The sequence below is a fragment of the Gavialis gangeticus genome, unplaced genomic scaffold (assembly GCF_001723915.1).
Source record: "Gavialis gangeticus isolate Ggan-Ray unplaced genomic scaffold, GavGan_comp1, whole genome shotgun sequence".
Taxonomy (NCBI): Eukaryota; Metazoa; Chordata; order Crocodylia; family Gavialidae; genus Gavialis; species Gavialis gangeticus.
The window spans coordinates 24,141,190-24,163,226 of NW_017729014.1; the positions used below are offsets into that span (position 1 = coordinate 24,141,190).

Genomic DNA, 22,037 nt, shown 5'->3' on the forward strand with positions numbered 1-22,037 from the left:
GTCACAGATGCATAAGCTTTTGAGAGCAAAAGCTCACTCCAGAGCTTATCTTTCGTAATGCCAACTATGGCTCCTCTGAAAGTGCAGTCTGACCTGGATATTCCTGACACTTTTCTGCCTGTTTCCAATCACGGTGTAAATATTGGCTTCTCTTCCACACAGGGGAGCACACAAACACCAGCAGACTCTCCCGCTGCCTGAAGAAAGGGTTTTGTGCCTGAAAGCTCACAAAGAACAAGTTTTCCAACTATTTAGTTGGTCGAATGAAACATATCACATCTGCCCAAAGAACCTTGCCTGCTCACGTCCTTAGACCAACACGGCTACAACCGACACCCCCAAAAATATATTCATATCAAATACCGTGATTCATAGAAATAAAACTGAAATTTAGCTAGAAATAAAGACCAAACGGGTCTAATGAGGAGGAGGAGATGTAGAGTGGGATGACCCAGACGTCTGTCCTAGCACTATTTAATATCTTCACTACGATTTGCAGGATGGGACGGAGGGCATGTTTAGTATGATTTGCAGGATGTTTAGACAGAGGACAACTTGCAGATGGCACCTAGCTGGGTGGAGTTGCAGAGCCCTTGGAGAAGAAGATCAGGATTCAGAATTACCTTGATAAGCTGGGAAAATGGTCCAAAATTAATTGAAGAAAATGCAGTGTGGACAAATGGAGAGACCTGCGCTTAGGAAGCAATTATCACATGCATAAATATAGATGGGCAAGGATTTTTTGTGATGCCATTTATTGGACCAACAGGATTATTGGGAGAGCTCTTAGATAAGGTTTTGGGCGTCAAGTAGCCTTCCTCGAGGCTAAGAGGCAGACACAGGTGAAGCTGTACAGCAGGGAAAAGACACTGTTGGCAGTCCCTCCATAAAAGGAGGACGGTCTTCCAGTAAATAGGAAGGTCGTCGGTGAGTCTGGAGATGACTGACAAGGCACTGGCTGCATTTAGCATCTACATCCTTTTCACCCTTTGCAGGACAGAAAATACAGGTATTTACATTTTTCCGAGTGCCAGTGTTTCCAGTTGTCTGCATTGTGTTGTGATTTTTGTGATGACCGGAGCAGAGGAGCCCATGTAAGCTAGAATGGACTGGAATACTCTTGGGTTTCAGTTTAGCTTAGCAGGCGCAGAGAGAGTATTTTTGCCATTTGAACTAATTCAGCTGAGGAAGCAGAACAGCTTGTTTTATTCTTCCAATAAAGAAAAATCAGGTGGGCTTTGTTTTATAACTGCAGGGTTTTTTTGCTTGTAGGTTTGTGTCTTCCTTGGCCTCTGAGTTTCAAGCCATGCACCCGTGCCAGCACCAGACACTGCTGGCATAAACTGGGGGCTGGTGGTCCAAGGACCCTGATGTGTCTGAAATGATGTGAAAGTCTGCAAGTGTGCATTGCACTGGCAAAGGGGACGCTGAATTTCAGCCCGGTTGAACCTGCGAGCACTTGTGTCCATCCCCTGGAGATGGCTGGGGGTGGGGAGATAGATAATAGTGAAGAACCTGCCTGTGTCCCTCCGTTTTGTGCAGCTACTGGAGGCTTGTGTGGCATTGCCCTCCCGATGCAGCTGTTTCCTGACTCTTTGCCAGCTGCTTTTCACAGAGAGATGACATGGATGGGTCTTTATGACTCTTTGTACATCTTTTGTTGGTGGCCGCCAGCTGCCTCTGCGGAGAGACTCTGGGTTGGAGGCACTTCTTAAGGTAAGAAGTTTGTCAGAGATGAGATGAATGAAGGCAGAAGTGGGGTAGGCTTTCAAAACAGAAATCAAGACATGGATTGGCCCACGATCCTGTCCGTGATCCTGAGTGGCAGCTTTGCCAGACTCCTGAATTTGGAGGAGTTAACTGTCACAGTCAAGTGTGATGGAGCTGGTGAAGTCAGTGCATTTACGGGAGGAAATAAAGCAAGTTTGTTTTCTGGGCTTTTTAGACAAACAGCTGTATGACCTCTGCACCCTTCCTCTAAATGAAGCTTTTCACGTTTGGGCCGGCAGTGCCGCAGCAGCATGTTTGCATAACCTCTTTCCCAAAGGCACATTTACACTCCCCTCTGGGTTGTGTGTGTAGGACAGAGGCAGTCGTCAGGGAGTGCACTGGAGAAGAACTTGGGAAGGGGGAGACCCCCTCCCAGGAACTGTCCCCATGCACGTGCAGTGTGGGTACTGTGCCATGTGCCCTGCACTTCGACTGGAGCCTTTCTTTTGTGCGTCAGGAGTATTGGTAGGCTGCCGTACAAGCCCATAATTTGCCAAACCAGATGCAGAGCGGAGAGTTCACGTCTCTTGTTTTTGGTAACCTACAGCCCTGGCCGCAACTCAGCACTGCCTCCCTGCACGCGCAACACGGCTACAAGGCTTCACCACGGACTCCGACCACCCGTGGTTTTCCCACGTCCCTGGATTGAACGGTCGAGTCCTTGGCGATGTAGGCAGGGCTTTACAGCACCTTCCCCAGACCTGCTTGACCTCTGGAGTGTCACCTCCAATCCCACTTTGTTGAGGCGTCAGCACAGCTATCCAATTCTCTCTTGATGCTTGTCAAGCAGAAACTCTTATCAAGCCTTTCCCCTTCCCCACACCCTTAGTTCACTCCCAGCCTTACTTCTCTGTGCAAATCTATGAAATCAGGGAAACTGAGGCAGGCAACACTCTGACATGAGCACATTTAAAACTGGAATATTACAGTAAAACCCATCATCCATCACAACAGGACTTTGTTGAGGAGGTCTATGTTGTCGGCAGCCAAGTTTTCCACTGTGAAGACTCAGTATGGAGGAATTTGCCTTGTTTCTGTCGCTGTGGAGCTTGCGCAGCGATATGCCTTTGCTGTCGTTAGTCCCTTAGCTAGCCAAGGTCTGTGCATGTCTGTCTTCATGCTGGCTGGCATTTGTTCTTCCTGTGGCAGGCGTCTTTCATTCCTAACGCGTCTGCACTGGGGAAGCGAACGGTGCTCTGCAGCGTGGTATCTATCCCGCTCGAACCGGCTCATTTCCAAACGTCACATAGCACCTAATGCAGACAAAGCGAGTCATTTATGTCTGAAGGGTCATTGTCTAGTAACCAGCTGGCATGCTTTTCAGCCTATCTGGATGCAATGCTAAGTAGTGTTTTTAGTGCGAAGAATACACTGTGGCTGTTATCAGCACTCATTTCTCCCCCATCTGCAAGACCCTTGGATTGGGCACTGGAAAAGTTTACCATGTCGTGGAAATGAAGAGGGCAGCAATTGTAGAATGAAGAACACTCTCCTCTAGTCTCCGCTGATGCTGAAATGCTAAGGCAAGTCTATCGGGGGATGACCCAACCAAAGCCAGTACCCTGTGCTTTGTATTATCGTTACTACTATTATACAGATTTATATCCCACCCTATTTTAAAAGGCTCAGCATGGCTTACCATGCAGATAAACAGCACCCAAGATAAGAAACGGCTGACTCTGGAGCCGACATGTGATAGAAACCCCGTCAATTGTAAACCACAAGTTCCTGCTACTCAAGCAGTGAACTGCTTCCTTCTCCCATCTCCTTGCTTCAGCCATAAAGCACAGTGCAGTGGGAAGGCCCACAGATCCAGCGATGGAGAGGAGAGGTCATTGGGGGCCCTTGACAGTACTCACTGCATCTCTGAGAGGGGAAATACCCAACCCTCCAAAATATGAAATACGAATTTTCATTTCTACCTAGGTGAATTTTTACAGTCCCTACTCTCTCTTGTGCCTGAGGAAGGGTCAGCGTGCCCAAAAGCTTGCACATAAATACAGTAATTTCTTTGCAAACATTTAGTTGGTCTAATAAAAGATATCACCTCTTCCACAAGTTTTGATTCTTTTTCCCAGCCCTCCAAGAAGCAGACTCCGGTCTGGTCTGCGTTCCCAGTCCGGCCTGCATATCCTGCGTGTACATCCCGCGCAAGGACACCGGCTTTGATGGTGTCACTGATGCCCCTGGGCACAGAAATTAGCCAGCAGAGCTGTTGTGGACCGTCATCTTCTGGGGGTCTGTAATTGGAGGGAGTCTGCTGTGAACATTGTGGGTGTTAAAAGTGAGGCAGCCCAGGCCTCTGCGCTGCACATTCCCACCGCCTCGCTCCATCACTCTCACCCTCCTGTGCCTTTCTCTCCCTTTCTCTGTCTGTCAGCCTGTCCTGCCAAGGCACAAGTTCTTGGGGATATAAAGCTTTCTTTTGAGTTTTATGTTTCCTTTAGGATTAAAGCCCTTCTCCTCGGGGCTCTGGATAGAAAATGTTTGTCAGGTTTACGAGTGCTTTTAGAAAGGCTTTTAGAGAGTCCATCCTACCCCTTCTTGTATAAGGGCTGAGATAAGATTATCTTTGTTTTAACACCAATTAAAACAAGAAGTGTTTATAGGATTAGGGGTTTTCCATCAGCCCAACTTTGATGTCACCACTTGCTGACTTGGTTTTTTTCAGTATGTTAAAAGGTCGGGAGCTGTTCTCTTAATGGCCGGGGAGTAGAAGGAGCTTGCGGAAGCATTTGTAGAAGACCAAACAAAAGGAAAAAAATAGAAGTCCTAAATGTTTCTGGAAAACACTTGGAGAAAAATCACTTACTGCCTAAACAACCTGCTTGGTAAGAGTGTCATGGATAAGTTTGAAATACTTAAAAAAATTCAAGAATGTGATTTCTCCCCTTCCCCAAGGTGGGGATTTTTTTGCCCTGTGGAAGGTGTTGGGTTTTTTTTTAAGTTCAAAATGTTGTATGTGAAAGGGGCAAATTTAATATGAAGTGCCAGGAGCCAGCAGGATCTTTTATTATGGCAGCTCGCGCTGTGGCTGAGCATGGCAATGATGGGGTTTTGAAAGGAGGAGGAGGAGGCAGGACTGTTGCATGGATAATGGAAGTGTCCGAGCGACGACCGAAAACCCCAGCCAACAAAGACAAGTGCAGAAGAGAGGCACCCTGCTACTTCACCATCCTCCAGTCATGAGGGTGAGCCGCGTCCCCTTCTTTGAGACACCGGGTCCAGGCACAATCGCTGCTGGGGCTGGCTGGAGGGCAGGTCAGAGCCACCCTGGCAGCTCCTGGAGGTGGAAGTTCAGAGGATGCTCTTCCCCATCTCGCAGCTGCTTTTGCCAGTGATGGATGTTTGAAGCCTGCTTGGAAAGTTTGCTTGGCTGCTAGGAAATGCAGGTGTCGGGAGGCCTGTATCATTAGGAATCCACACGGGCAAGGACGTACCACAGGCTCGATGCAGCTCCCAGGCTTTGCTTTGTGCAGAGTAGCTGAGGGGGACCGCGACATTGCAGGAGGAGCCACTGCCAGTCTCCAGACACACCCAGCACTGACAACCCTCTGTCCCTCCACTCCCTGCACACACAGTGAGGAGGCCTGGGAGGCGAGGAGGGTGGCAGGGAGGCCAGGTTGGCAGCTCTGACAAAGCCAATGCCGCTGTTTTCTGTCATGCATTAAAAAAACCTGTCCTGGGCTGCGTAGGATGAAGCAAAGCCAGGCAGACAGGACAGAGTGTCCTTCGTTAGACCCCTTCTGTGGGTGAAGCACTGCCACTTTGAAAGCTGTAATTGCCTGGGAGAGCTGTGTGATGTGAGTTGTCCGCAGGGAGGATCTGGAGGGAGGCGGGAGGGGTTGCTCGACCTGTCTGCAAGGATGGGGAGGCCTGTTTGGAGATGCTGTCACCGCTCAGCCTAGTCTCTGCACAGCTCAGCCTGGTTTGAATCTGCAAGCGGACGCTTCTCCCAGGTGGCATCGCAAACACCCCAGGCTCTCGTGGAAAGGTGGTGCAACGCTTGTGGCTCTCCAGCCCCAGGAGGTCTCTATCCAGCCCAGAGATGACACAGCGGGGGCTTGTCCTGCCCAAAACCCACAGCCCAGATGGCAGCAAACAGTTCCACCTGCGGGGCCCCAGGCTGCGGGGAACAGCCCCGCTCAGAGGATGACAGACTATAGGGAACAGCCCTGAAAGGAGACGACCCTTTGTGGCCTCCGTGCACCAAACATGGCTTTCGTGATTGCTGTCCAGGGAATTAGCTCAGCGTGCCTGGGCTTTCTGCAAGCCTGAGCTGAGCTGAGCTGAGCGAGCCATGATTTGGGGGCAGCAGTCAGCAAGATCGCGCAGGCAGGAGGCTGTAGGCCAAGCCACTGCAGAGGCGAGAGGAAAAAGCTGCAGGTGCATCATTTCTTCTCAGCACTTTTGATGCTGGTGCTGAAATCAGGGATGCCCCCCCAGAGCCCCTGTTCAACAGGGAGCAGTAAACTCCCTCCCCTGACCGCTGGACTCTCTCCTAGCCACAAGAGGAAGAGAGAGCCCCCCAGTATCCCAGAGGAGCAGCTCGCTAGCCCGCTGGTCCAAGTGCTCTTTGTGCCCAGCTCCTGCGCACTGCCCCGTGCTCCTGTCCCATGCACCCCACATGCAAGTGCGCGGCCTCCAAGCCGGTGGCTGGCAGAACAGCTGGAGCGGTCCCTGGAGTTCACCCGCTGCTGCGGGGAGCTGAGAGGTAGGCAGCCTTCGCAGAGCCTGACAGGGCCCCCGGCTAGTGCCTTGTGCTTTGCAAAACTGTTGGGTGCCCTCAGCTTGCAAGCAGGAGGCAGGGAGCTGAGACACCCCGTGGGCTCTAATAACGCCTGCCCTGTTTCTTTTGCAGTCCTGGGGAAACTGGAGCAAGCCTAAAGGTCCAACCATGGCTAGTGGCCTTTCCCATCACTGGGGCTGGGGAAGTTATCAGAAGCAGAGCAGTCAGTGCTTCTCAACCCTTTTAGACTCCAAGGCAACTCTCATAATCCTCAGGGCATCCCTCGGAAAATGCCAGCTCTCAGCTCTCGCTCATTCTTTGACTCTGGAAAAATACTAAAGCAGTCCTTCTGTTGCAGAGAGCTTGGCAAGACCCCAGAGCATCCCTAGCAGCCTGGATTTCTAGCAGAAATCTCTGGGTTTATCCTGTGAGTCGGGGTTTCACAACGAACAGTGCTAACGTGTGGCACCCTGGAAAGGATCTTGGGGCAGCCCAGGTTGGCGTAGCCCCCGGTTGAGTGTCACTGGACTAGATAAACCGAAATGATAAGCCCATTTAAAAGGCAAGAAGCAGTCATGAGCTGCAAGGCCGTTGTCTGTGTGTAGTCTGTGGTTTTTAGTGTCTAGTAAAGTTATGAATTTTTGTTCCTGCTCCCGTCTTCTGAAGACACCGTGTGCATTTTCCTGGCCTGCAAGGGTTATGTGTTTCTCCCATTCTTTCATCTCTAGCTGCTTCTCTTTGCTGCACAGCTGTGCTTCCCTCTTCCCTCTCGGTAAGAAGCAGCGGGCTCACTGCTGCACACACCAGGTTTTGGAAAGGCATCTGCTTCCTCAAATTCTTTTGTTGTCGGAAAATCAAGACCCCAAAAGGCTGCACCTGAGCGGGGGCCAGCCAAAAAAATGTTCAGTTTTCAAATGACAAAAAATCCACAGTTTCTATTACAAAGCCCCTTCCCTCCACTAGTCTGAGTGTCTTGATTGAGAAGTTCATGCTCCTTCAGCTTAGGTTCCTGGGTCTCCAAACCCCCTCTCCTTCCCCGGCTCCCTAAGCACTCGGCTTCATTTCTGACCCAACTCGCAGCACATTTTCATTACAGATATGTCACAGGGAGTGTTAATCTGGTGAGAGAGGTGACAGCTGAGTAGTTCGCAGTGTTATTGAGGAGCAACAACAGCACCGTATTTCAAGTCACAGCAAGGTATTTTTTTAACCTCTGTTTTAGATCGACATGCATGGTGAAACCAGTCTGAAATGCAGGGACCGTAGCAGTTTGGGGTGAGACGTGGGCTCCTTCGATCAAATGCCTCTTGAGATGGAGGCCCCTTCACCCTGCCCCCAAAATTGGGGTGGGAGGTCTCTTATAATGCTAGGGACAAAGCAGAGGAGCATCCACAAATGTCTCATGCGACTGAATTAACCTGCTGGGATTCAGTGCCCAGCCCCAAGACCTGAAAATGAAACCCGTGCTAGGGTTGGGGAAGCAGGCTCAGCACCCGACAGATCCAGACTCTTTTACCCACAAAAGTCTTGGTATTTAGAGAAGTTGTCTCAGTCTGGCAGTTAAAGTCTTCTTTTCTAGTGATTGCTGTTCATGGTTCTATTAGTATCTCGAGCTCTCATTACTAGAGTAGGGAAAAGCTTTTAGTTTATTCCAGTGATGAGATCAGACCAAAAGTGTTTGCGAAATCTTGCTGAGCACGGCGATTACTTCCAGCCAAAAAAGGGAAGCAAAGAAGAAAAAAACATCTAAAAGTCAGTTGTTTTGACATTTTCAAAATGCTTCTTTCTGTCTTTATAAGGAATGTTCCAGGACCAGCTTTCCTAATGGTAATTAAGAAAAACTTTTGGTAAGTAAAAATAAAGATAAAAACAACACTGAAAATAAATTCAGTGCTTTGTTCAGAATAAGTGATGTTGCAGCCATGATGGTCCAGGAAATATGGGAGAGGCAGTGGTTTTTGCAGGAGAGATGTTAGACTAAATTTTTGGGCACTACAGATTTGGTTCATGCCTAATCTGTGACCTTCTCAAGCTATTTCTTTGATCCTTGTGGTACAGGCTGGTTTCCTGGTAGTGGGAGATATTCCGTATAAATCTACTGGTTTCAACAAGCCGTTCTGGTAAAGCAAATTTGGATGTACGTGTACTATATTTCATTATAAAAAGTACCCGCCGTCCTTTAGACTACATGGATTGTGTCATAAATTAACAGAAAAGGTCAGGAATAAGTGTCCAGAGCAAGGCAAAAGGACTTCTACAGCCCAGCTTTGGGGGCCAGCTTTGGCTTTTGGGTTCCTCCCAGCTCTGTTGGTGTGTTTTGCTGGGTGAGACACTTTGCGGTGGAGTCTGTGGCCATTTCCACTGCATCTGCGATTTGCCATAATTTGCAGTGTGATCGAACTGTGACTGGCAGCCCATCACACAGATGTAGCAGGTTGTGTATTTGTGATGGGCTTTGCCACCAGTGTCAGGAGGGCTGGAAGAGGCTGCACAGCTGCCATTGCTTATACAGCCCCTCTCCGTGCTGTGGAAGGCGTGTTGTGGCTAAAGGATGTTCAGGTTCAAGTCTTGGCTGGGCCAGACTTTTATCTGCTGCCATGGGACGTGGCTGCTGTTTCCAGGCATTGACAGTAGGATGTTGGGCAAAAACAAGTGGTGTAGTCATGAAAGAAAAGTCCCCATAGAGCCCCAGAATAGTGAAACCCTCTGGATCTGTCTACGCGTGCCCACCATCAGAGGGAAGAGCAGGGCCAGACTCCAAGTGGGTTGCAAACCCGTTACTCCTCCTCCAGTGCATCTCAAATTGTCAGATTTGGGGTTTGGCCATTGCAAAGCTCCTGTTTTTGTTTCCTGGGATATCTACTGGACTCAGGAAACCCCTTCCCCCTCGACACTGGCCACACAGCACCTTTCAACCCTGGGCCTCAGAGGAGCGGGGAGACTTTCCTCTCACTGAATGCTGTTCTTGCTTCTTTGCAGGCTGCCCATCAGGGACATTCAAGGCAAGCCAAGGGGACGAAGGATGTGTCCACTGCCCAATTAACAGCCGGACGACTTCAGAAGGAGCCACTAATTGTGTGTGCCGAAACGGGTATTACCGTGCAGACTCCGACCCTCTCGACATGCCTTGCACCAGTAAGTGATCTCCAGGCTAGGGGTGGCATGGGATGGTACCGACATAGAAAAGAGGGATATAAGTAATATAAACTACCAGGTGGTGTCTAATGAACCATCGCAGCTCAGAGCTGCCCATGTTCCCAAGTGAATCCCTTCTGATACCTGCCAGCTGCCGTCTAAAGGCCACTGGAGGACTGAGCAACTATCCGCAGCGTCCAGCTCTTCCTCGCAGCCTTACTTGGTATCCAAGCTGAGCAGGAGGTCTACCAGCAAAAGTGTCTGAATCACACTTTGCACGCAGGAACTTAGGCTCCTGCACTCTGATTTTGGCACCAAAATAACTTTCCTTTGGGGAGTAAATCTGAGCTGTTGGCACCCAGAGAATTAAAACCGGTGCACGGCACAAACAGGAACAACCACAGCTCTTCAGAAGGCTTGTAGAAAGAACCCCAAAAGGAATCGGCCTGGGTTTGAGGGCTTGGCGCAGTGGAGACCTGTGCGCTATTCCCAGCTAAGCAGTTAACCTGGCCTTTTCACTCTGCTGAGACTGTAAACTCTCTAGGGCAAGGTCCTGCTATATGTGTGAGCAGCACCCAGCCAAACAGGGCCTCTGTTCATACCCGGTTGGAAATGAAGGGTCTGGAACTGTTTGTCTTAGACGTAGCTGCTTTCATCTCCCCACGTCCCTGTGGAAGAGCAGGACACCTCAGGGCAGCCTCACCTGGACTATGAGGCAGAGGAATAGGAAGGTGCACAGAGATGCATGTGGGATGGGGCAGGGCATGGACTCACACCACCTCTCTCTCTCTTGCCCAACACAGCCATCCCATCTGCCCCTCAGGCTGTGATCTCCAGCGTAAACGAGACATCGCTGATGCTGGAATGGACTCCGCCTCGGGACTCAGGGGGCCGCGAAGACCTGGTCTACAACATCATCTGCAAGAGCTGTGGCTCGGGGCGTGGAGCCTGCACCCGCTGTGGAGACAACGTCCAGTTCACCCCGCGCCAGCTGGGCCTCACGGAGCCCCGCATTTACATCAGCGACCTGCTGGCCCACACCCAGTACACCTTTGAGATCCAAGCGGTGAATGGGGTCACCGACCAGAGCCCCTTCTCCCCACAGTTTGCCTCGGTGAACATCACCACCAACCAAGCTGGTAAGGAATTGCTGTGTCCTCTGCTAGCCAGACTGAGACCCGGGAGAGGATGGGGGTAGGAGTGACTCACCTTTTAGGCACCATAGCGACCAAAAATCCTATCCACCTAATGGGCATTCAGTAACCTGGATGTTCCTAGGCCTTATCCCAAAACATAAGTCTTGTTTTCCAGCAAATCTATGTCAGCAGAGACTGAGCGGTCCAGAGGTCCACCTGAAAAGAGCTTTGGGGCTGCTATCTCAGCGTCAATTTTCTGGCATGTTTTACCTGCAGAACCCCAGCAGAATTATTTCTGTGGGTACTTTTACACTGCTGTGTCATGGCAGCGTAGTTAAGCATACCTGCACTACCTCCAGTCTGGGTATCAGGAAACAGCAGCAAAGACACGGCCAGATGGCCTTCGGTACATTCAAGTGAGTGCAAAAATATTCCTGTGTGCTGCAATTCTGGAATGCAGTTTTGATGTAACTAGTGCCTCGGTTTCCAGAACTGGATGACCAAAGGCAAAGGGAGGTTGTCACAGAAGGATGGGTGCAGAGAGTAGAGACAGGTGACAGGCAGGAATTCTCTGCACAGCTGTTCCAGGAAGGCTTTCCCTTCCCTGCCCAAGGGCTCCTATTATATGCTAAGGGAAAGCAAGCAGCAGCCTGCCCTGCAGCAAGGAGCTGCTGTGTGGCAGCTTTCTGAAGGCAGTGACCTCCTCATTGAAGGCGTGTGGTTACATCTCTTCTCACTCCACAGAAGAACGTCTGCTTGGGGATGGGGAGGTGTAAAGGCCACTTGTACCATCTTCAGGCTCTGGGTTAATGCCCCGGAGGATTTGTAGGCTGCCAGTGGGATCTCTGAGGTCTGGCAGGGTGCATTTTGCAGCCCTGAGAGAGTGGTGGCACCATGCCAGTGAGACTTGCTAATTAAGAGAGCATCTCCCGGGGCAGCTCTGACTGCTTCGCTTTGCTGGGAGAAAGACCTGCAGGCAGCCAGGATGGAAAAGGGTGTTTGGATGAGTTTGTGGGCCAAACCAGCTCCTTACTGAACTGGCCAACAGGCAGGTGTGAATCTGTCGATGAGCCTGCATGAACGTGGAGGCGCTGGGCATGCTGCATGTCAGTGTAGGTGTATGAATGTGTGTGTGTAATGTGAGCAACACAGATGTGTGCGCAAGTGAGAGACAGACGTGAGTGGAGGTTGTGTGATTATGTGCGACTGGCTGGAGTGGCTGACTACAGCCTGCACCGGTGTCGTGTGTATAGTACTATTGTTGGCCAAGAGCAAGTCAAGAGATGTCTCTCCATTTCCTTGGGAGTTGCTGCTCCAGTGTTTATAAGCTGCCTAATGCTCTGATTTCACACCCTGCAATTAAGCAATGTGGTCGTGATGTTAATGAACCAACTGTGAATATTCCCACTTCTGCAGCAGAGTGGCGGAGATACCTGAAGTTGCGAATTGGTTCCTTCTTAGTCCCCTCCCTTCTGAACCCGCTCATCCTCCTTTTCCGTGTTTGACACTCCTTTATTATCAGGGCTCACACTTCTCAGCCTGTGTGATGCCTCTCTTAATGTATCTATTCATTAGCACTAAACAGTTACTGCCTGCTCACTAATTCCTCCGTAATTAGAGGTTCTGAATTCTTTTGCTTACACTCAGCACAGCCTGGCAGCCTTGATGTACCTCATTAGCAGCTGGTAACAGAAGCTGTAGGTGCAGCGATACAAGAGCGAGCTGGGAAGAGGGGCAGGAGAGAGGGGCATGGGAGAAAGGAGGGTGCTGGGGAGGGGGAGGGGAGAAGACGATTCATGGGAATTAAGGACTCCAGCCTCCCCTGCTTGAATCACTCAGTGCTTGGCCTGTCTGGCTCTAGAAGAAGAGGCTTCAGCTGGGCTCAATCTTAGCTTTGCTAGAAAGCTGAGAGGTGGGCAAAGTTTGCAGTGGGCCATTCACTTCCTCCCAGAGGAGCAGGACGATGCCTTCCTGCCCAGGAGATGTGGCTCCTACCTGTTGTCTCTGCAGCAGAGGCCAGGCCTCCTTGCTTTGGCCCTACTCAGAAAAGCACCAGCCCATTACTGTGACCTCCAAAAACTTGGCAGTCCAAAGGGGGGGTCTGGCAGGGATTGCTTCTAGAGACAGTACTCGTGTGTGGCTTTTGTGCCAGTTCAGTGTGGGCACACCTTTACACCCGACTGTCGGGGAACTAGCCCAGACTGCACCCGTCAGGGGTGGACACTTGCAGTGACCTTGGCTGAACGGCTCATGGGAGCCAGCGTTCTCCAAATGGCACCAGTGGGAAGCGATGACATTACAGGGTCAGGGGATACGGTAGGGATACGCTCCAGAACAGGAAAGGAGGCATCCAGGCAGGCTTTGCAGGGGGAAATTCCTGTTCTCAGGAAAGCAGAAGGATGTGGGAGGAGAACAGCTCTGCTCTGTGCCTTCCCTCGGATGAGGACACAGCACGCTGAGCAGACACGTATGGCGAGATTAGAAGAACCTCTGAACGTGGACGGGAGAGCCGTGTTTCTCACACAGAGGTGCATTTGCCCTCTGGGAAGATGCGGCAGATGTCTGGAGAGGAGATGAGAAGGAACGGGAAAGCAGCAGAAGAGGCACAGGACTTATACGTGGAAGCAAAGGAAGAAAAATAATAAATGGATAAGCCAACAAACACATGGGAAAACTAGGATACCTTTCAAGTTGCTGGAGAAGTTACAGCATAGTTGTAGTGACATCAAGTGCTACCTTTTTATTACCTATAACATGGACTCACAAAGCTACCCAGCAGGTATAACACCCCAGGGGGCTGTGCCGCTGGTGAAGCTGGAGAACAGTGCTATCAGTCCATAGGTGGGAGCGTATCAAGTGGAGGACTCTGAGATCTTCTCCATCCAGTCCTGCGTAGCATGGAGAAAAGTCCAACCTCCTCTATAGCACGGTGACTCCTGCGTCCAGCCCAGAATTTCTCAGTGAGCTAAAGCAGGTGTTTGAGAGAGAGGGACTTTATCCTTTGATAATCCTTTCTAATGGTTAATTATCCTCATTGTTAAATGTGTTCATCATGTTTCTAGCCTGATTAATCCAGCTTCCATTTCTCGCTGTTGAATTTTGTTCAGTCTGCCTGCCTGTAGATTGCGATCAGCTCATGTCCTAACTTCCCACGGAGAAGGTTAAATAAGCTGAGTTCCTTTAGCCTCTCTCAGCATAAGACTGATTTTTCAGACGACGAAGCGCTCTTGCCGCTCTTTCCTGAAGGTTTTCTGTTTTTCTCTTTTCCATTTTTTCAATGTCGTTTTTTGCAGCTTGAACGTCACAACAAACAGGTCGCAGTATTCAGCAACAGTCTCGCTGACGGAGAGGTAATCCCACCGCCCTCCCTCTGCTCAATATTCCCCTCTATTCAACCAGGAACTTAGCCACCGGAGCCAAAGGATCTCCCTGGAAGCTCACGTTCTGCTCATTTCCCCGTAACTGGTCCTGGGATGCAATCCCCCACTCTATAAGCATGACCTACATTTTTTGCTCCTAAATGTGTGATCTTGCATTTGGCTGCATTGAAGTGTCCATTGTTCAAACGAGCCCAGCTTACCATGCAATACAGATCACTCTGTGCGACTGTCCTGTCTTCATTGTTATTTTTCACTTCACCAGTTCTTGGCTCATCTGCCAATTTTGCCTGCAATTATTTTATATTTCCTTCCAGATCATTGATTAAGCTATTGAGTGAGACAGGGCCAGAAACAGATCCCCAAAGTATCCCATACTACGTACAAACGATGAGTGCCCATTTACAAATGTTTTTTAAGATCTGTCCCCTACCTCTTTTTGATTTACCTTGTAGGTGTTGCATTGTGAACATCGCATGGTGTGAGTCAGAGGTCTTAAAGAAGTCTAAAATAGCCTGTCAGCTTAGTGACCTGTATCAATGAAAATTGTAATCTTATCGAGGCAATTTGACGCTGTTAATTCAATCGTGATGTTTGACACATGGCCCCATTTCAGTTCTTGATCGACTGCATCCTCGATCAGCTTTTCCAGGATTTTTTGCAGATTTATAGTTGCCCCCTTGAAATATTGCTGCAACATCAGCTTCTTTTCAGTCCTCTCAAACTCCCCCTAAACGAACGCGACTCCCACATCCAGATCCAACAAGTGCCAAAGAGAGAGGTCCAAGAAAGAGCCGCTGAGAAGATGCGGCACCTCTCTTCTCAGAAGATGAAGTTAATTCTAAAGAGAGAGATTTTTGCCAGCTTCACATGAGCAGAAGAGGTCTGTGCAGAGACAGGCAGGAGAAGAGCTGAACGCCACGTCGTCGTTGCAGGAAGGAAGAAGTAGAAGAGGATGAGGAGCTGGTAGGTGAGAGCAGTGCAGTGGAGAGATCCTAGGAGCTGCCCGGATGCCACAAAGCACACGGCTGTGCTAGGAAGGGCCTGGGGCCACCTGCCTTTGTGGATGTCATGGCTTCCTCTTGCTGGAAGCTCCTGCCTGGAAGCAAATTCTGCAACCGCTAGTTTTGGTGGGAATGTTATGCTCGAAGGATTTTGTGATATTGATAGAAGATATCAAGGGGTGTCTCGTTTAACCCCCTGCACAGGATCCCTTGTCTTCAAACTAGTCCAGGTCCAGCCTTTTCCAAAGGACATGCCACAGCTCGTTCCATTGCCCTTCTGCTCTTACACTTAGGAAAGTTTCCTGAGATTGAATCTAAATCTGCTTTTCTGCCATTGAAAACCTGCAACCAAATGTCCTGCCCCCTGCAGCAAGAGAGAACAGGTTGTTGCCATCTTCTTTATGGTAGAAATTCACATATTTAAAAATTGTCTATGATGTCGTGCCCCTACCGCCATCTCTTTCCATCCAGACTCAGTGCACCCAGTTTCTTCAACATGTCCTCACATGGCTCGCCGTCCAGTCCAGCCCTTTCACCATCGTTATCACACATGCCTGGATTCTCTCTAATGTCCCCGAAACCAGTGCCGAGTAAAGCGACCCGATCACCTTCCTTGTCTTGCCTTCAGTGCTTCTTAATAGCACCCCAAAGGGCATTTGCCTCCTTGGCACAGGCCCTTATGCCCCCTAAGCTCTCTGCAGCTGCTCTTCTCCCCAAACCATCTCATCTGTCTCTATCTCTCTACCTTCTCCATCCTCTAGTCGCGTCTTTTGCTAACCCAGGGATTTCTTCCTCGAGTCTCACTATTTGTCTCTGCAGCCGTCGCCTCTAAAACCTGCTGCTGCCGCTTGACGTTTGCTGCTCTTGCCATGGCTGCTACCCCTGCTCCTCTCACTCTTCCTCCCGTGCGGCCCCCGATACTGCAGCCCGACTGCTGTAGTTTGGAGCAAACTCCGTTGGAAGGAAATTGCTGCTCGGCAGGTTGTGCTCGGAGAGCTGCGGATGCAGGATGCCGGAGGGGGGCTGTGTGTTGTCTGGATCGTCTTCCCCCTCTGCTGCCTGAAGACTGCCCCGAGCCAGGACTCCCAGATGGCAGAAGCTTCACCAGCTGCTGTCTCCTCAGGACTTCTCTTTCTGGTCCGGTAGCTGCCAGTTGGGGGAGGTTGGCAAACTGGAACATGAGCTATGTTGCTCGAGCGTTCCTGGCGAATGCGCCGAGCCTCCCACCACCGGCGCTGCGGGATCTCCCACCGACTGACTTCCCTCGTCTATAAATCATGCCACCAGTTAAGGATCGCTTTCCCCTACCTGCCTGGGGCTCCTGAAACCTGTTCCACAGCATCTGGAGCCGACATTCGGAAAACAAAAGCCACGAGGAAAGGGTGGGAGGCTCTGCCTGGTTAACAAGTGTGGCTGTCCCCTGGCAGAGAGCTCTTCCACCCCTGCTCCCTGCGTGTGCTAGAGGCAGAGCGCGATCCAGGGGCTAACCCTTGGCTTACACGTTTGGAAGGGATGATGAATGCGTCTTGCTGCGGCAAACAGTTTGCAGGGCTAGGGGCTCTTGTGCACAAGAAATTCAGCGTGTACTAAGCTCCCCGTGCAATGCTGTAGTAACTGTGGCAGGGTTGGTGGTTGTCGCCATGTTGGTCTAAGGACATAGGCAGACAAGGTTCTTTGGGACGATGTGATCTCTTGTATTAGACCAACTAAATAGTTGGGAAAAAGTTCTTTGCAAGCTTTCAGGCACAAACGCCCTTCATCAGGCGTAGGGAGACTCTGCTGGTGTAGTAACCATGGCACATCCACAGGTCCTGTCACCTGTATTTGATCCGCCGTGGCTTTTGCTGAGTGTTTGCAAAGCCTGACACTTTCCCAGGTGCTAGTGTCTGCCATGCTGGGGACTGCTGCTGCTTTACACCAGAGGTTTTCATTTCAGTCTTCGTCTGCCCAAGCCAAGCGATTGCTGTGGCGGCACTCGGAGCTGGTTATAAAACCGCAGTCCATACCAGCTGGGGCTTTCATTTCTTCAGATGGGGCCACAGCCAGAGCCCACCTGTTTTCACGATCTTCCAGCATTTGTAGCTGCAAACCCAAGAGGCAGGAGAGCTGGGCCTGCTGGGAAGTTTTCCAGAGATTTTGTGCATGTGAACGATGTGTGCATGGTCTGGAAAGGGCTGCCTGTCCAGGGAAGGCAGGTGCCATACCTGCCTGGGGCTTCTGAAACCTGAGGCTCTTCGCCTCAGAAGCAAAACCTCACAAGCTGCAAACCGCCCATCTTCTATGGCTGCAGCAGGGCCCGTGAATCCCCCGGCCCTAGGGCACCAAGGGGAAATGCTGGTTATTAAACTAGCCTCAACTCTGCCCCTTTTCAGTGACGGCTTCACTTCTACTTGGAAGTCAGAAGAGCGTGCAGCTGCCCGTGCTGTCACGAGAGCAGGGGACGTTGGCAGAGAGCCTGCCCGCTCTGCCCTGCTCCTGCTCAGGATACCTTGACCTGGCCAGTCTCTCTGCCCATTTCTCTGACAATACCCACGGGGCCAGAAGGTTGAGTACCGCTGCTCTGGAGGGTCTTGGGAAATTCCCACTGATTTTAAGATGATGTGGAGTTATGAGTGTGGTGTGTGGACAAGCCAGGAGATCTGCTGTTGTAGCAACCCTTTCCAGCTTCAGTCCTGGAGGAAGCTGTGCTGAAGCTGGAGCAGTTCTGCTGTATCCTTCCCAGCTTCCCGCACCAAACCGTGAGACCGTAGCAGCTACTGCGCCTTTTGAAACAGCTCCGAATGGACCGGTGAGCAGAGACGTTGGCTGCCGTCTTACCGTGAGGTTTAATCTGTGTCCCTGGGAAGTCGCATCCCCCTGCAAATTTGACTGCATTTGGGGGGCTTGCATGCACCCCGTTGTTCTGCTGACGGGATTCTCCGGCACGCCCGCCCGCTTACCAGCGCAGCAGGCTGCATCTCCATGGCATGTTTCCTGCTGCGTTGTCTCCAGCTCAAGGTCTTGCCTTGAATCCCGGTGTGACCCTCAGGGCAGAGCCAGTTTTCTGTGCGGGTAATTGCAAATGCCAGAATCCCCCGCTGACCACCCTGGAATGAAAGCAGTTCCCAGTCCAGTAACCTGACTCCGGGGACCCTGCTCCGTCAGGGGGGCTCTGAAGAGATGCTTGGAAAACTCCCAGCTGTTCACCACTTCATTTCCTTGGTTAATTTTGACGTTTTCCTGAAGAGAGGGTGCAGGCCAGCTTCACGCTCTTTGTCAGGACTGTTTTCCAGAGCAAATGTTGACTCTGTCTGACAGGACATGAGCTAGTGGGATTAAAGCGATCAGAGATGGGGGCTCGGCGGCTGGTAACCCAATCCTCCTATACACCAGAAAGGGAAAGGAGCTCCTTTGATTATGTCTGAACCTAGATGGAGCAGACCCAGGGACGAGCCGGGAGCGGAGGGCTCCGTCCTGCCGCTCTGGCAGCTGGGGAAGGGGGGAGGGCCACAGGAGCAAGGATGGATTAGAACTGGCAGGGTTTCAAACGGAGATACAAATCGTGAAAGAGAAATTGGAGAAAGACTGTGGTTTCCCCCGTGACTGGCATGTCGTCCAAAATGTAAAGTAACATAATCCCAGTGAACCCCCACGCAGCAGCCAGGGGACCTTGCAGAGAGCTCTCTTGTCGACTCTCTGGGGAAAGCCGCCCTCCGTCCGAGTCTCCAGTCCGGCTTTCCTCCCTTCTTCTGAGTGCTTCATTCGCAAAACCACTTTTGTCTCCAAACTCACAACTGTAATTGTGGGTCTCCGCACCTTGAGATAAACGCCAAGGCCTTGCAACGTCCCAGTGGCTCCGAACAGCCAAGCAGATCGGCTAGCGCCTTTCTGCAGCAAGGCTCCCGGAGGGCATGGAGTCAGCTTGCTCCGAGCCTCCAGGAGCCTGTTTTAATCGTGGCAAGGAATGGCAGCTCTGTACCAGATGCGATGGTCCTGGAGACAGGGACCGGTGCAGAATGGCAGACCTCGGCCATTCAAATGCAATTGGGAACCGGGGGAGCAGCACGGACCCAGGGTGACTCCAGAGCAGGTCGTTTCATGGTGCGATGGGTTTGGGCTGTGTATTCATCTGAGCGCTCACATGGGATCAGGCAGACTTATTCCCCCCTCTCCAATGAAAGCGAATGTATCTGCTCTCCCTCGTTAGCAGTGGTCGAGATTTACGTGGCAGGTTGGCACAAAATAGCGGGAGACAGGAGATGGGACCTGTGCGCCCAGGCTTCGGCAGTCTGTCCCAAGCCAGGGAGGGAGGAATCGCATCCCAGCTTCCCAGAGTGCCTATAAACAGCTCAACCATGGCTAAGTTCCCCTCGCAGCTGGAGCAATGCTTCCTTTAGCCTACTATTTGATGTGAGACACAAAGCCCTAAAAAAATGGGCCTATTTTTCTCTTATTTGCCAGATACTGCTCTTCACAGGCAGATGATTCCCTGCTGACTTTTGTCAGTTTTATTATAATGAATAGCCTTAAGCATTACACAGCGGCTTTCCCAATTGTACTCCTTTCTGAGAGAGCCACCGAGCACAATGCAGTGTGTGTAGGGCGACTGCTGAACTTGAGAGAAGGGGTCAGGGCAGAGGCACTGGGCTGGGTCTTGCAGGATTTGGGAGCTGGAGGGATGGCCAGGACACAGGGGATCACCGATGTGCAGGGCTCTTGCAAACGGCGCTGTGCGATTCTTTTCTAGTCCCTCAGTAAGTTCCAGATCAAATGGGCCCAGGTTACAATGAAAATGTGTCTTTGCAAATGCAGGCAGGGCTTGGAGAGTCAAGATCCTGCCGTTTCACCAGTGGCAAACCCCATACAACTGGGTTAAACTCTCCTTCCCACCTGCAACCCCGTAGGGAGATCATACATGCAAAGCTGATGGAAATGTGCGCGGAGAAAAAGGACCAGACACTGCTCCCTCTCTCTCGGCTGTGTGGGTCTTGCAGGGCTAACAGGAAATGAAATAAGGAAAGCTCTCCCTCGATGCTCAAGCCAACATCTACGACTCCGGCATAGGCCAGGAGTAGATCTGCATAAGGAAGTGCTGCTTTTGCATAGTCTCTTCTGTGTAGAAGTGCATTATGAACATCACCTAGAAGGCACAGGAAACGATACAGAAAGACTGAGGATGTGCAACAAGAGAGGAACATCCATGCTGTCTGAATGCCTTGGTCAAGTGGGCTCAGTCCAGCCACGCTTTTCAGTAGTCAAGTGCAATATCATTCAGTGAAGTAGGCACCTTTACCGAATAGAGGATGGCATTCAGTGCATCTGAAAAGGAGGGAGGAGACATTGTATGCAGCCAAAGTCCACGTGAGACCTCAGAACAACCACATAGCCAAAAGGGCTGGCTTTATCCACGGATGCAAAAGTAGAGTAATATCAAGGAGGAGTGAGGAGTTGTTACTATCTCTGTATACAACACGGGAGAGGCCATGGGGGGTCTCTGTATCTAGTTCTGGGGTTTACACTTCAAAAATGATTTTGAAAAATTGAAAAGGTTTCAGGAAAGAGCTACCAGGATGATCCAAGGTCTGGGAATCCTGCTTAATAATGAGGGACTTAAAAAACTCAAGCAAATTAGCTAATCAAAGAGAAGGTAATGAGGGAATTTCTTCAGGACCTATAATTACTTCCAAAGAGAGATTCATATTTCTTGACACTTCCTTAATCTACCAGGCAATGGCAGAACAAAATCCAGGGGTTGAAGCTCAAGTCAGGAAATTTCAAAATAGATGCAGTGCACATAAGTTTCAACAGAGAAATAAGGAGCCGTCGGCACGGGTAGGCTCTCCGTGGAGTGTTTGGATCAAAAAGCAGTGTCTTTTTTAAATCCCCACCGGGGCTCAGCCCCGGTTTTGGGGTTAGATGCAGGAGATTCCCTGCCCTGTCCTGTGCAGGGAGAAACATTAATGCAGGGGTTGGCAACCATTTAGAGTGGCAGGGTGGGCATTTGCGCCCCAGCCACCGCTGCAGGCCACCAACCCCCTGCCCCCCCAACAGCGGTCCCCTGCTGCTATAATCTCTTCCCTCTCTGCCCCGCAGTGCTGCCAAAAAATATAGCAAACAAAAAAACCCAGCAGCAAAGTTGCTATTTCAGCAGGAAACAGAAACTTTGGTGGTGAGAGCACAGAGCAGGAGATCCCTTTAAATTGGTGCCTCCCCCAACCAAATCACGCCTTTTCAGGCCAAGCCCAAGTCTTCGTGGCATGGGTCCGGCCCATGAGCCATAGGTGGTTGGCCCCTGCATTGAAGGGCTGTAATGGGCCCTTCTGCCCTATTTATGAAGTCCAAGAATCACTCCCCCCCTTCTTTGTTCTGGAATTGTGCAGGCAGGATATTACTGTGCTGAACCCTTACCTGTCTCTTTCCTTCTTTCTTATAGCTTAATATTCCTTATTAACTTCAACAGGCAAAAAAAAATCCTGTAACAACAGGTTGCACTGTTACGTGCAAGCACCAAATACGTCTACGAGCCAGCGCAGAGGCATCATGAAGCAAATAGCTTGCTGCTTTGTACATACCTTGGCTAAGCCCGATACTCAGCTCTAGGATCCCAACACTTAGAAAACACAGGGAGGAACATTTAAGCCGCTGACTGCCTATTTTGTCCAGCAGAAGGGAGTGCGCTGCCCAGCGAGTTTCATCTGTTGTCAGAATCAGGCCCCTTTTTGCAGTGGAATTAGGGTGGTTCGAATGCTTTTATTGCTGCTACAAAAAGCAGCAGAGAAAACGTGGCTCCGTCTCACCCCTGAGGTTTTTTGCCGATGCCTTTATTCAGATCCCCGTCTGTCTCCCTCTGCGTGGCTGCTGCAAAAGTAGAAGGCAGGATTTTCCACCGAGCCGTGACAGGGAGTTC

At 50.7% G+C, this 22,037-nt stretch overlaps 1 protein-coding gene across 4 annotated transcripts in view; it reads left to right on the forward strand.

Moving 5' to 3' along the window:
- Window positions 1–22,037, forward strand: part of EPHB2 (EPH receptor B2) — a 98,749-nt gene that overhangs the window by 39,690 nt on the left and 37,022 nt on the right. For all 4 annotated transcript variants that reach the window (XM_019512041.1, XM_019512043.1, XM_019512042.1 and 1 more), the window contains exons 3-4: window positions 9,479–9,634; window positions 10,438–10,773. In XM_019512041.1, the coding sequence (XP_019367586.1) occupies window positions 9,479–9,634; window positions 10,438–10,773 (492 nt within the window). The remainder of the gene's footprint in view (window positions 1–9,478; window positions 9,635–10,437; window positions 10,774–22,037) is intronic.